The following is a 16,186-nucleotide window of genomic DNA, read 5'->3' on the forward strand; positions in this document are numbered from 1 at the left end:
CTGCTAGGTAAAGATTATGCTAGATTACTCTTCCCTGAAAAAGTTTTTTTTTTTTTTTTAAGCTTTCAAAACAGGTTAATTTATTATAAGCCTATAATGAAAATTAACACTGCAATCATAAAAAAAAGAAAGAGAGAGAAAAAGAAAAACTGATTTCATCCAACATTTTGAAAAACAGAAATAAAATACACTTCTACATTATTCAATTATTTTTTTTTTTTTTTGCACTAGCCTACATGTTCAGGCAACAATAGAAATATTAATGGAGTAAATTAAAACATGTAGCTACTGTATATAGCATTATCAGTATATGAAGTAGATTTGTGTCTGATGAAATAATTCTTAAACAAAGTTTACACGTTGCATGTGTAATATCCATAGGCTTGCCTTTCTGGATTAAAATATATTTTTACAATATTGCAACATAACCAGACCCCCTGCCGCCCCCCACCCTTAATGCCACAGGACTCCATCCATATTTACGTTTAAGAGGTGCACAGGTTAATTTCGCAGTTTCAGTGGATGTATTCTAGAGGTCAGGTTCAGAGGATCAGTTGTTGATTTCACAATGATTGACACTGGTGGTTGTGTCTTACTTCATCAGCCTAAACTTGCGTCTGCTGCATATTCGCTAATTCAGAAGACACTTCATTCATCATTACAGCTGCTGATTTAATCTTTGTAGAATCTGAAATACAAAGAACATGAGAGACGTTAAAAAGAAGGAAGATCTTGAGATCAATTCTGTTGAATTTAGCATAAAATTACCAATTACTAAGCTCAGCAGTAATTGAGCACTTGTTCTCTTCTCGCAAATGAAGACATTGTCATATTTGTGAACTCGGTCTCCAAAACATACCAAAGCAAGAGGAAAGTACTCTGATGATATAGAATGTTCAGACTGCAGGCAAATCGCATCATATTAGAAGAGTTGATTTGCTCACCATAGACCGTGACGTTGAATTCCCAGCAAATGTTCTCTCCACATCTACTGACGAACCTTAGTTGATAAATTCCAGTGTCACTGGTTCTGGTGTTCTTGATGGTCAGAGATCCGGTTTGATGATGCAGCTCCAGTCTGCCTTTGAATCTCACATCGCCATAGGAAGTCTTACTGATGTCTCCATTCATTCCAGCTGCTAGGGTTTTATCTTGAAAGATCCAATGTACCCGCTCACCCATTTCTATGGTAAAGTCAGTGATTAGAATTAGACATTCTCCCACCATCGCTGACACTATCTTGGGACCGGACTCACCTGAAGAACAAACAAAGAATGTTACTCTTTACTAAAATAAAGTTGGTATTACATTGTCAGATTCAACTGAGGTATCATGTCATTTTATCTGCTGCTGGATGAAAACATTTTGAAGTGAAACTGAAGGACTTACAACAAATGAAAACTCTGAACTTCTGGTACGAGGTTCTTCGACTGCTGACGATCTGTAGTTTATAAGGTCCGGTTGGGATGTTCTTGATGGTGAGAGATCCAGTGTTCTTGTCCAGCTGTAGTCTGTCTCTGAATCTGTCATCGGCCTCAGCGTATATGGTCTCTTTGGTCTCTCCATTCAGCTGAGCAATGAGATAGTTTTCATCTCCAAACATCCACAGGAGCAGATCATCTCTCCGTGTTTCGATATCAGGGTTTAGAGTCACATTCTTGCCCTTCACCCCTAAAATCATCATCACTGTGACAGATGTGACAACAGCACAAAGACAAAGAGAAACAGTTTCTTCAGAAATAGAGTTTCCAATATATAAATGTGTGCATGTGAACACAGTTTGACAGTAATGCACAAAAACCATTCATGTATGGTTTTAAAATCAACTTGAAATGGACATGGGCTGGGCGATAAATAATATATTGAGATATATTCTGAACATCTGAAAGTCTAGCAGATGAAGTGCACTCTCTGGAATGGCATCTTTCAGCCAAGTTTTAAGAGTTAATGAACATCACTCTCTTCCCCCCAGTACCCAACACCCATTGATGTAGCACTTGAACAAGACACTGAACCCCCAGTTGCTCCCCGGGCGCTGGATATAGCTGCCCACTGCTCCGGGTGTGTGTTCATAGTGTGTTCTCTTCTCACTGCTGTGTGTGGGCACTCGGATTGGTTAAATGCAGAGCACCAATTCCAAGTATGGGTTACCATACTTGGCAAATGTCACCATTTTCACTTTGATGGCAGGCATAATTCTGAAGTTAATTATAAAATACCATTACATGTACACACAGTTATGTTGCAAAATGTACATCATAAAGTTTTTTTTTTTTTTTTTTTTTAGCATGGAGTCTGCACAGTTTGAGCTGGATCATCTGCAAAAAAAGAGATACTCACCTCTCACAGAAACATTAATTCTCTTGATTGTGGTCCCTTTTTTGCTGATGACCTTCTGTTTATAAACTCCAGTGTGTTCAGTTGTGATGTTTCTAATGGTCAGGGATCCAGTACTAATGTCCAGCCCCAGACTGCCTCCAAATCTCCCATCAGAAGTAGAGATGTTTCCATTCCCTTCATTGATTTCAGCTATGAGAGTGTTTTCATCTCCAAACACCCACAGTATCTTATCTTTTTTCCGTATTTCAGCATTAGTCTTCAGAATCAAAGACTCTCCCTCCTTCACGGACACATTATTCACTTTATGCCACAGCAGCACATAGAAACATAGAAAGATTTTTACATGTGAGTTAGTAAAGCTTCATTGTTTTTGTTGTTGAACGCTACGCACATATGGCGTCGCTGTCGACCAGCTTGCATCACTTCCTAGTACACACTGTCTGTGTGAATGCAACCCTTTAACTGATACTGGGAAATAGTTCACACAAAAGTATCCCAGTACTTTAGTACTGCATATTTAGTTCTGGAACTAAAGCGGTGCAAAAGGCCCTACTGTGTGTGTACTGTTATTTGTAAGTTGGTAATAAACTGTAAAAATAACATGCATAATTATAATAATAATATACATTTTTAACAAATAATTTATCTATATGTGTGTGGGCATAACATTTTGAAAGCCATTTTGGTCTGTAAGAATGTTTTAGTAAAAACAAAGAACAAAATCATCTCACAAAGATGCTTTTAAAAATAGACTACAACACAGCTACTCACAATTTATTACGATGTTGAATCTCTTGTTTGTGGTTCCTTTGCTGCTGCTGCTCATCTGTAGTTTGTAAAGTCCAGATTGCTCTGTCCGCATGTTCCTGATGGTCAGCGATCCAGTCCTCTTGTCCAGCTTCAGTCTGTCTCTGAATATCCCATCAGTACCTTCATATGTTGCTCTGGTCTTTCCAGTCATTTGAGCAATGAGATTGTCTTCATCTCCAAACATCCACACAATCAGATCATCTTTCTGTGCTTCAGTATCATCAGGGTATAAAGTGACTGATTGTCCCTCCGTCACTGACATTACCACGACTTCATTTGGGACAGCAGCGCATAAAAGGAAGAAAAAAGGTTGCCTTTAGATCAAGTGTGGAAGTTGTTTTATCATTTTCAAAAGGTCATGACATGAGAAATCAAATTTGCTTTGAAACATCCTGCAAATGCCATAGCTTAAATCACCCTCCTCATTATTAACAAAGCATTTATTTAATCAAGTGCCACAAAATGGCTCGTTTTGTATCTGAGGGGCTGCGTTCAGCCCCGACAAGATCGGAGCAAAAAGTTTTTCAAACGGAAACAGTGGTGCATAAAAACCCTGTTCTGATAATGCAATAGTTGCAACTATGGCAGATGACAAGGCCATTATTTGTGTTTTTTTTTTTTTAAGAATTTTCGGAGCCTGATGAAATTGGTATAAATACGTGTTTTTGCCTTTAATTTAAATAAACGTGCAAACAATATACTTGCCCTTGTGAATTTATTTAGATGTAGATTACATGCGAGTTCCAGTACCGTGTTGTTTACATTTGTTGTTGCTGATTTGGCTGACATTTTTGACACACCCACCAAACAAGAGAAAACGTATCTCAAACCCTGTTGCATACCATTGCATGTCATTCAACCTGGAAACAATAGCAAAATTTTGCACACCGGTTTGAGCTTGAACTTGCCCCAGGGCTCAATCATTTGCAAGGTTTTTATGAATAGTCATTGTCTCACCATAGGCTGACGTTTAACTCGCTTAATGGCTGACACTTGATTATGCTGAATGCGAGTGTTGCTAGTGATGGGAATTACAGTTCTTTTCTACGAACTGGTTCTTTCAGACAGTTTGTTTCAATGAACCCAGTTCATCGAATCCCAGAAGTAATGACGTAATTTGGGATGACATGATGTGAAGTCTATCATCCTGGGGCGGGATGAAAATACACATTCAAATAAAGTCAGTAATCATAACATAACCATAAAACAACTGAACCAGTTCAGTTCAGATGTGTTGTGTCAGTCATAGGCAATCTGTTTGGTAACTTCACGCTGAATCACTCATGCGCAGTATCATCAGCTCATAGGTTCTCAAATCGGACGTGTCCAAAAGAAACGGTTTTCTGTTCACTGTACTGGTGATTCGAAAACCGATGTAATCGGTTCCTGAAGAACGAGAACCATTCTAAATGGCATGCTGCTCTGCTCGGTGTTTATCTTCAGTCATTTTACTGTTTGAGTAAATTAATTACTCCAGAATATATGTTTATTTTGACTTAGAGGGAGTGTTCAGCCACATTAAAATAAAGTGAATAACTTGAATTTACAATAACGTGAATTTGTGGATTAAAACTTACTGGAGACACAAACCATTTCGACAATTCTGTCTGATATGGTGAACTGGTTCAACTGGTTCACTAAGACGAACCAGTTAAATCGAATGATTCGTTCGTGAACCGGACATCACAATCTTGTTTACACTTGATACATTGTACAGATGCGCGATCACTTTCTGACACCGTCCACATGTTTACGTCTGTCATCAATAGGACAAATGAAGTAAAAGAATGGTACATTGTCATGGAGAGTTTACAAAAGGAAGATAAATGGTCCTAGATATGACTGCAGCTGCGACACAATTTGAAAGTAAATGATTTAATAACGTATTGTCTTGAAATGTTTTATTTAGATCATGTTGTCAAAACACATACAAAAGCAAGGGAGGGACGTTGATACCGTTTCCTATGCAATGACGTTGGCCAATTCTAGATTAAACATGTTGTTATGTTTTATGGCTTTTTTGTTCAACATAACAGTAAAGATTGTGGGGAAACTGTATACTTTTATCATTCATCCGTGCATGTTTATGTTACATCCGTAAATAAAAGGAAAGAAAATCAGCTACTACTAAATGCAATGGAAAGTGCTGTAGTACCACAAAACACTGATTATGCAGGTAAAAATATCAATCTCTAAATGGTTTTATGGTTTACCAATAAACTGTGTTATAATAGTGTTAGATTCTATAAAGGCCTCTGTCAGATATTACTGTGAGTTTGCCTCTTTGCAATCCCTCCTCCCTTCTTACTCCTGCTCTTTCCACGGCTCTTTCCACGTATGTTTCCTATTATTGTTGGAGTGTGCAACCCCTCCACCCATCTGGGTTCTTCCTCCATCTGTTCTTTAATTTTAAGTCTCTTTACCTCAATGTATACACACATGCACAGATGATACATAGAGTTGAATCGGTGAAGGATGGGGTGGGACCTCTGTGGGCCCAGGTTATTGGGTTTAGTTTATCCTATACTGAAAGTTGAAGTGTTCTACTTAGTCCTTATATGTCCACTAATGGCTGACTATATGCTTACCTCAGCTAACTTGTTGTTCTGGCTCATACTCAACACTTGTGTAATCCATATCTCACTGGATAAACTAAAACACCACTCCCTGCAATGCAACTATATAATGTGTGAATGTAATAATAAACTTTGAAGAAGTTTGTGAGCAGACAAAAAGGCTTAAATGTTCATACTTCTTTCCATGGGCCCATGTAAGAACTGAGAATTGTCAGAAGGCATCGAAACATAAAGACAAAGAAATGTGTTAATTTAACAAATAGTTTCCATAATTTTACCTTATCTGATATGAACAGAAATTATCATGTCTAATGAGTTTTTTTTTTTTTTCAAATATTTTTAATGTCAAAATTTTTGTTCAGCATGTTGAAAACTCACACAAATTTATGGTAATGTATCAACAATGTAGTTTTCGTCAACGATGACGACAACCAAATGATTTCGTCGACGCACCTTTTTTTATGACGATAACGCGACGATGACTAGCTAAAAATGGCTCTAATGTGACTAAAACATGACGAGACGTTTTCGAGTTTTCGTTGACGAGACGAGGTGGAACGAAAATGATTATAAGTCTGACGTTCACAATGCATACCATTTCTGCCTGTTTTGGAGAAGCACCCAGCTGCAACCTGCAGATCGAGGAGGGGCTGCACCTGGGACGGGGATGCACGTACTTTTAATGTGCACTTGAGCAGTGCAGCACACTGTGACTCCATGTTGCTTTGAGCACATCATTCTGCACCCGCGATGTGCATACGCACTTTGTGCGCTCTGTTCTGAAGCGTTTCATATTATCATGGTTTTGCGCACTGAAAGTTTATTAAAATTGCAACACTCGTTACAACCTGTCAAACCTAAGTCAATTTCCAATACTTTTTAACCTAAATTAATGTTAAAGAATACTTTTTTGTTTTTTACTAAAATTGACTAAAACTTGACTAAAACCTTTTTGTGTTTTCGTCGACTAAAACTATCAAGTTTATAAGTGACTAAAATGTGACTCAAACTAAAAAGCATTTTCGTCCAAAAGACTAAGACAAAGACTTAAACTAAAAGGGCTGCCAAAAACAACACTGTGTATCAAGCTTAATGTCTGAAATAACTGGCAATAAAGAAATGTGATCATTATACTGAAAAAAGTATGATTCTTACCTCTGACAGTTACAATGAATCTTTGAAACGAGGTTCCTCTGCTGCTGCTGGTCTGTAGTTTATAGACTCCATTGTGGTCAGCTGTGATGTTTGTGATGGTCAGGGATGCAGTCTTGCCTAGTTTCAGTTTGTCTTTGAATCTCCCATCAGTACCATCAAAGGTGCTGATCTCTCTGGTTTCACTTTTGATTTCAGCTATGAGAGTTTCTTGAGGACCAAACATCCACAGGACCTGATCATCCCCTTTTATTTCAGCATCAGTTTTTAGAGTGACAGATTCTCCCTCAATCACTGACAAATACTTCTCTTCATCTGTCACAGCAGTGCACAGAAACAGAGAAATGAGGAGAATGTAAGTGGATGAGCGCAATTGACAAGTCAGAAACACTTTGTTAGAACCACAACTGTTTCTGGGGAACTACATATAAGGTTAATAAGCCTTGTGAAGCTGTGGTTTACAGTGCATTTATGACAGCAAAGTTGGTTTTAGGCACTCCGCTTTGTGTCATCCCTAACTTTTATACATTCACTGTAAACCACAGCTTCATGAGGCTTATTGCTTTTATAAAATGGTTATTCCATAAACGTAGTAAGGTTTCACAGAATACAACAGGAGCAAATAAGGTGAAATTATATAAATAAAACTTATTCTTCCACCAAACAATGTAGTTGTGTTATATGGAACTGTATGCGGTCAGGAGAGCTCCCTAAAACTACGTTCACTGTGCGTTTCCCAGAAAATATTTGCACACCTCAGATTGTTCGACAACCAATCAGATTCAAGCATTCTGCCCCGTAGTATAACAATCGATAACGGTTTACATTAATGTTATGTCTTAATAATACAAGTTAAATTAGTTAAACTCTTGCTATATGAGTTGAAATACTTACATGTTTTCCATAGTTGTCCAGTGTCTGTGTCTTCCTCTGTCACAGCAGGAACTAGAAATGTTAAATTAAATTGTGAGAATGTAGATGAAGATGTGTGGTTCCCTTTCAGTCAGTCATGTTCAATGTTACATCAATGAGGAATTGGGATCTCACTAGAGAGATGAATCACCTTTGAGTGTTAACAAAACAAGCCAATGAATGTTGGCATGCAAGATTTGCATTGTGCACCCCGATGCTGAACTGATGATCCTCACGACAGCCCCTCCTTGGCGTATTCCTGAGGAAGGATCTACGCCTAGACCTAGGCCACGCCTAGACCTATGAAATATCCACATATGGTCTCTGAACAGGATGCGGAGCTTCTAGGTGGTTTACCTCCAGCTGTAGCAAACACCATCAATTCAGCTAGAGCACCCTCTATAAGGCGTGCCTACATGCTGAAGTGGAACCTGTTCGTTGATTGGTGTTCTTCCGGACCGGGGAAAACCCGTGTAGATGCCCGATCATGTTTGTGCTCTCCTTTTCTTGCCGTTTACTGCACATCATGATGCAGTAGACGGCAAGTCCGTTGGGAAGCACAACCTGGTCATCAGGTTCCTTAGGGAGGCAAGGAGGCTTAACCTTGCCCCCTTGTAGCTCTACAAGAGCTGTGGCTTCCTCTTGGGCTTTGGCACGGGATGCCTCGATATAAGACATCTGTTGTGCTGCCAGCTGGGTGACACCTAACAGGTTTGCAAGATTCTATAATCTCGGTGTAGAGCCTGTGTCCACTTGTGGAGTTGCCTCAGATTGCCTGTAATGCTCAACTCAGACTCTTGCTGCGCCATTCCCCTCTATGGACTGAATATGTGTGTTTAAGTGCTTCTCAGTTCAGTTTGCCTTTTGGTGAACCCTGTTGAAGTTCCTCCCACACCCTCGGCAGTCAGGCATGGCGGAGCGCAAGACGCCAGGTCCAGCACTCGTGTGTATGACCATGGTCAGTCCTTGTGCTGAGCTAGGTGCCGTGTGTAGTGATTCCTCTACTTGGGTACGTTTTCCCAGTGTTATCCAATTCCAATTGTATGAACATCAGTGGCGGGTTCCTTTGACCTAAGCCCAGTCCTATCTTCCACCCAACCTGGTGGGGGGACTTGCTGGCTTTCGCAGGGCACTGGAGGGGGTCAGAAATAGTGTCATTTTCCATACGGATTCCAATTCGTCAGTCTCTGACGTAATCTTGAACGTGACTACCTGAAAGGGAAACGTCTCGGTTACGTATGTAACCCTCGTTCCATTAAAGAGGGAACTTTCCGTCGCCACAGTTGCTGTACCAATGCTGTATGGCCGAGGCACACCGTCACAGGCACTCCTCACTGAAAATCTGAATGTGCGACTGCTCGCGGTCTCTTTTATATACCCGCGTTGCGGGGCGGGGTGTGCGATGCAAATCTCACACACCAACATTCATTGGCTTGTTTTGTTAACACTCGAAGGCGATTCATCTCTCTAGCGAGATCCCAATTCATCAATCACTGAAAAACATTAAGTTAACCCAACAATGTAAATTCTGACATTAATTTTCCCATGTCATTCCAAACTTGACTTTGACTTTCATCTTGGAGACAGAAAAAAATAAAATTAATCAAAATATTTACATACAGGTTTCGAATTAGTTAAAGGAGAATAAATAATAAATCTAAATATTATTTGGTTCCAATTCTCACTATTAACAAACTATAAACTACGACTTTAGCCTCAAACTCCTATTAGTAAGGTAGTTGTTAAAGGGAAAATCAGATGCAAAATGCACTTTTACATGTTGTTTGAACATAAATGTGTCTTAAAGTGTGTGTACACAAAACTATAACGATAAAATTTGCCCAGTGTTTTTATAAAATCCACCAAAAATCATAATCACTTTCTCAGATCAAGATGTTCACAGATGTAGATGAGAATGGCTCCAAAGCATTTGAGGTGTTTTGTTGTTGGATGTAATAATGAACACAGCAGTCATCATTAACTCCCGACATCTGAACTGCTGAAGATGCAGAGGATTACTTCTGTTTTTGAACGTGCCCCCTGATCTACATAACTGCGTCTATCTTTGCGTGACTCATTCGTGATCCAGCTACACCTACAGAAGACGTGAACATAAGCTGTTTTTTTTCTATGAATCATTACAAATCACCTTTTCTAATAATGTGCTAGTTAGCAAGTTCCACGACGAATGCGGCTAAAGTTTCCATTCTCAGAGAACTGCTGCTAACCCAGAACAGTGAACAGTGAACAGATCTGTTTTTTACAGGGGTTTTTTTACACTACCATTGAAAAAATTTAACCGAAGTATGCTATAGACTTTTCTAGAAGACCATAAAGAATCCTACCAACTTGTGGAAAATGTCTTCTGATGTCCCCTTTAAGTTAAGGTATTGTGTAGCATTAGGGATGTAGTATATGGGGTCACAAAGAATAAATGCTTTATAAGTACTAATAAACAGGCAATATGTTAATAATAGGCTTGTTAACAATCAGCCAGTTAATAGTGAGAATTGGTCCCTATATTCAAGTGTTACCTAATTTTATTTCTTCTTTTTTTTTTTTTTTTTTTTATAAATAATCATATTTTTGTAAATGTTTCTAAATTATATATTTTTGTTCTATGTGTAATATATCTTTTATATATAATGTATACATATTTTCTATAAATAAAGTAATAGTAATGATCAGATATGAAATGGTAGATTAATTCACTTAAAGTATTAGGAAACAAAAGCATTAAAGCAAGGAAAAAAAAACACCAGTGCATCTCCATCTTCAGAGTTTCTGTAATAGTGTCTGAAAGAAGAAGCTGAATGAAGCCATAAACAGTGACACATACAGATGTGAGATAGACAGCCAACACAAACCTCAAAACAGCCACAGTAAGCTTCATGCTACATGTCTCAGCCTTGCTCTTAGTTCTGTGAACTATAATGTAGTTGTGGTCAGTTCTGCATTTCTAACAAATATTCAGAAATTAGTGTATTGCATTAGTATTATGTCATGCAACTCAGTAATGGACAATCACACATTATATGAATTATTGCATTAAATTACAAACAGAGCATGTGGTAAGAAAAAACAACAACATGGAAACACTGAATATGAACACACATACATAACTCTACTGTCCGAAAATCTCAGTTTGCCATTTCAGCTGTAATACTTACTCTCGTTTAACATTGGTTCAGAGATCTCTGGTTCTTGACATATCAGCACATAAAAATGGAGAAAACAGGAGATCATTAGAGATGATCAACAAAATGTTTTTCAAACACCATTTGACGACTGTATGTGCAGTTAAGTGGTTTTTTGGTGAAAATTTTCCTCTTTGCTCATCAGTCAATTACAATACTATTATGGTCCTTTAACAGAAAAGTTTCTAAGAACTATTATAGCATTAAAGAGAGAAAGAGAGAGAGAGAGAGAGAGAGAGAGAGAGAGAGCTCAGTAGGATGGCATTTAACTTTTTTTTTTTGATTGACCCATCCTTTTAAGCAAGCATAAACAAGTAAAACTAATGAGCAGATAAGAGGCAACAGATTCATTGACACTTGACATTTCTTTTTCTTGTTTTACATCTACATCTGTCAGGTGATATGAAGAGTCCAGGCAGACCAGCTACAATTCAAAATGGGCAAAAGAGAGCAGGATTATGATTTAAGGTCTTGTGCAACCTGTGCGACCACAGATGTTATTAACCCTTTAACGTGTACGATCACACTGGTGTGATTAGATGTTTCAGTGCATCACGTCATCAAATGCTGAATTTAAATCCACTTTCGTGCTTTGGCTGGAGCAGAGCCAGATCCGACGTGCTGACCACTTGTCATATTATCACAAATATTCAGTGTTTTCGATCATATAATGCTTATTTTATGTTTCAGATATTTAAATACACATGAGTACCTTTACATTTACATACATTGTAAAATATATCCTGTTGTCTGTGGGAACGGCAATAATGATCCTTACAAATACAATCTGACGACATGTTTTTATTGATATCATATACAGATTGTGTAGATAACTATAAAGTTTACTCGGCTCTTCTCTCAGTTTTACTTTTATGTGTTTTCAGGAGGTGAGGATGAATGTGTGTGTTGATAAATCCCACAGCTCAGATTCAGCGTGAACTAACATGGCAGCGCCCATCACCCAATATAGATCAACTAACACGGTCCATATAAAAGTGTTTAAGCTACCAAATATATTAACTTGCACATATTCAGGATCGGAATTTCAAATATTTCATAATATAGTGAGCATGTTTTGGGAAAATTTTGAATAAAACAGGAAAAACTAAATAAAAGCGATCCATGTGTCATACAGATCTGTATTGTGTCACATGACAAGCATGACGCGTCGCCATGGAAACAATAAAGAGATACATTCGAAAATAATGGTCGTTTATAAAAAAAACTCAAGTGTGAAAGGGTTAAATATTGCAGTAAAACAGTCATTAGAAGAACTTATGGTAACAAAAATAACTGTTGACTATGGAAAATCATATTATACATTCAAACTCTACTGTGTCATGATAAAGCTCATGTTACACTTGCTGTATGAGTAGTAACACTTACCCATTAAACGCTTTTGATCACAGATTCTGTGGCGATAGTAAAAAGCAACAGCAGCTCCAGCTGCAGCTATCAGTAAAAGAGTAACACATATTCCTGCAGCAGCACCTGAAGACCGTTCTGGTACTGTAATAATAAAGAGAGACAGGAACAAACACTTTAAACATCAGCACTGTATAACATGAGAAGATCTGATAACTACATCTCTATTAATGATCCTTAAATTCATTTTAACATTGAAACAGTAGGGAAGATTAATATTATTATCAGAAATCCGAGTCTGCATTTATCACATATTTTAAGCTTAGAATTCTTCTGGGAAAGAAGTTTTGAGCTCTGAACGTTAAAGTATAAAGTCATGAAGTTTATTTGAAAAGGAAAATCTGATTCCTCATGATTCAGACATCATCACGTCATCTGAATTACAGATAGATGATGAACGATCAGATCTGAATCTTTCTAGAGATATTGTATAAAATCAACATCTGTTCTGAGTATCAGTCATGTGATCACCTGTGGACCAATCACAGCTGTGATGATAATCAGAACAACAGCATGACTGTGATATCATGAAACTAAAACTATGATAGACTGCTGAACACAGTGTAGTAATGTTTTGTTTACTGCACCTTAAAAATCAGTTTAATTAAATTTCATTTATTAAGCAATACACATTTGAAAACAACTTACTAAAACAAGTATCCTCACCTAAAACGGTAACATTGAAATTCTTCTTTGAGTTTCCAGCATTTGTGTGGTCGATCTGTAATTGATAAAGTCCAGAGTGTTCAGTTTTCATGTTCCTGATGGTCAGAGATCCAGTCTGAAGATCCACCTGCAGTCTGTCTCCAAATCTCTTATCAGTTTTATTTGACAACTTCTTTTCAATAATTTCAGCAATGATTGGACCTTCAACTCCAAACCTCCACACAATCTTATTAATTCCCCGTATTTGAGTGAGATCAGTGTTCAGAGTGACAGAATCTCCCTCCATCACTGACAGTGATACTGTCTCCACTTCTTCTGTTTCAGCACCAAACACACCTGCAGAACAAACAGAAACAGTTTCTCAGAGATTAAACTCACAGAACATTGTACAAATTCACCACATCATTTAGTCTCGTCTTATAAACACAAGCTACAAATAAAGATTTTTGCAGTCCAACAAATAACTGAGAGAAAATCTCATCCATTTATCTAGAATCTATGGATTGCATGTATTTATTTAGCAGACACCTTTATACAAATCTTCTGGATTTGTGAAGTGAAATTGTTAGTATTTATTTAGTAAAAATATTCAAATAAGACCCTTGGGGTAAAATGGCCCTCTGTTTGCCAAATACAGTAGGTGCCCTTAGCAGAGTAGTAGTGCCCCTCCTTCAAAAAAAAAACAAAAACTTACTATAAGGGGTCAAAATAAAACGTTAATACAATATAAAATAAATAAATAAATTGTAATTCAATTGCATTATTTATAAATTACAATTTTAGCTCTAGAGAGTTATAGTCTCAGACATTCAGAAATCACACAAAATAAAATGAAGCGGTTTTACTGCGATAAAACCATGGTTAATTATGGTAAGGGCTGCGAAGTCCACATGTTTTTTTGTTGAAGAAATTAAAGAGACTGTAGCATTTCTATCTCAAAAAGATGGCCAAAAATTAAATATTAAGTGGATCTTTGAAATAAATGGTTGGTCAATATTAAATAAGGATTTGATCGTTTTGATCGCCTTTGCAGGCATTTGTAATAATGTATTTTTTTTTTATTACATTATGTTTTAAAAGTGTTATTCAATGCAATCATATGACTATTATTAATAATAACAAATTGCCTAGTTGTTTTATATAATACATTTTAATTCATGGAAACTACAATATTAACTCAGATGCATTGTTGGTGGCGAAGTTATTACCATATTAAAAAACGTTACTGTCAGGAGTCAAAAAAGTTTCACGGGATTATGAATGTAGCTGCCTGCAAGTGATGAACGGGCTTCATCTTTTCTCCGCACTGATGTTCCCTGATACACTGTAGCCTAGATGTTCATGTGTATTCAGTCGCACAAATGAAGTGAGAGAGAACGAGAGAAAGTCACGTGCTTATACTGCCTACAGCTTACACCATAAAATGCTTTAAATAAATAGATTAATAAATATATGTGTGTGTGTGTGTGTGTGTTTAGGATTGTATATGTATATACTGAGATCGAACGAAACTTGTTTGTTTGTTTGTTTGTTTCGAGCAACTGCATGAGATGGCACCCTACGCAAACTGCGTAGCTCACTCCGCGTATAGAGAGCGGCGTACTGTGACCCACCCAAACTTTGTATAGAAGGCCACAAGTGGCATATTGTTTTAAAAAGAAAGATTTTATACAGACTAAGATTCGTTGAAGAATTAGGCTATCCTTGCTGTTTACGTTATGAATGTAATCACTGTTAATATATTAAATATATAATTATAATTATTACATATAATAAATAAACCTTAAATGTCTGTCGTGAAAGTGAAACTAAACATGTTACGAATAACCATAAATCTTACACTTACCGCACATCAGTAATAAAAACAGCTCGATAATGAAAAAGCTCTTCATATTTTCTTTCTGATTCCAACGAAATTTCGATGACTGAATATAATTTCGCTGAATATTATACGCGCTCACCCGATGGGCGGCGATAACTGTTCACAAAGTCACTAAACTAAGAGATTTAATACCGACTGTTATTAACTAATGAATTTATTCGTGTTTCATAATCTAAAAAAAGGCATTAAGTTTCTGTTCACAAATCTGGCTGGCTATTCAGCTGCTCAAAACAAGACTTTTCTTCTTCTTCTTTTTCTTGGCGTCTCACATTCTCAAATGAACACATTACCGCCATCTGCTGTTGGTCACGAATGAAAAATTAACCCGTGCATCAGCCTTAGATTAATGTTGTATATTATGCAAATCTGCAGATTAAATATTTTAATTCTATTATAAAAAATAAATGCCTTACAAAGACACCAAGGAAGATCACAGTGGTTTTTGTTTAGAAAAAAGAACGTGTACTTTACCAGTTTAAAAAAAAAAAATTTTTTAAAGAATTTTATTCTGCTCACCAAGCCTGCATTTATTTGATCCAGAAATATTTGTACTTTTTAAAATAACTGCTTTCTATTCGAATATATTTTAAAATGTAATTTATTCCTGCAATTTCATTTATTTCTTTATTTATTTATTTTGCATCATTACTCCAATCACATGATCCTTCAGAAATCATGCTAATATTCAGATTTGCTGCTCAAAAAAGTAATTATTATTATCATGTTGAAAACAGCTTAGTAGAATTGTTTCAGGTTCCTTTGATGAATAGAAAGTTTAGAAAAGCAGCATTTATCTGAAATAGAAATCTTTTGTAACATTATACATGTCTTTATCATCACTTTTGATCATTTGAAAACATCTTTGCTAAATAAAAGTATTAATTTTATAAATCCCATTTGTTTATACCAGGTTGGAGTTATACACTGATTTGCTGTCATGGACCTCCTGAATTTGCATTGGCCACCCCCTGGCCACCCCCTGTATAAAACTCTAGCTCCGCCACTGTTTCCATAGCATTCAGACTGACTGAGCCTTGAATAGTTGCCTGTCTAAGTCAACTTTGAAAAGAGAGAAACACAAATGTATGTACAATTTCTCTGTATTCTCTTTTGAGTAGACACAAAATCCAAAGAAAGAATCTTTAAAACAAAAAGAAAAGTCACCTACAAAATAAGATTGGATAAGCATTAAAAATCTTATCTTTTTTTTTTTTTTTTTGGTCTGT

At 36.9% G+C, this 16,186-nt stretch overlaps 1 protein-coding gene across 1 annotated transcript; it reads right to left on the reverse strand.

The window, feature by feature from the left end:
- Nucleotides 1–8: 8 nt before the first annotated feature.
- Nucleotides 9–15,191, reverse strand: LOC127988466 (uncharacterized). The gene is made up of 11 exons (XM_052591226.1): nt 14,925–15,191; nt 13,079–13,414; nt 12,374–12,496; nt 10,961–10,993; nt 7,773–7,823; nt 6,882–7,193; nt 3,112–3,420; nt 2,341–2,640; nt 1,390–1,686; nt 945–1,256; nt 9–688 (listed from the first exon to the last, which is right to left on the reverse strand). The coding sequence occupies exons 1-11, from the start codon at nt 14,968–14,970 to the stop codon at nt 606–608; spliced, it is 2,202 nt and encodes a 733-aa protein (XP_052447186.1). The 5' UTR covers nt 14,971–15,191; the 3' UTR covers nt 9–605.
- Between the last annotated feature and the right edge of the window lie 995 nt (nt 15,192–16,186).

The sequence above is a fragment of the Carassius gibelio genome, chromosome B22, assembly GCF_023724105.1.
Source record: "Carassius gibelio isolate Cgi1373 ecotype wild population from Czech Republic chromosome B22, carGib1.2-hapl.c, whole genome shotgun sequence".
Taxonomy (NCBI): Eukaryota; Metazoa; Chordata; class Actinopteri; order Cypriniformes; family Cyprinidae; genus Carassius; species Carassius gibelio.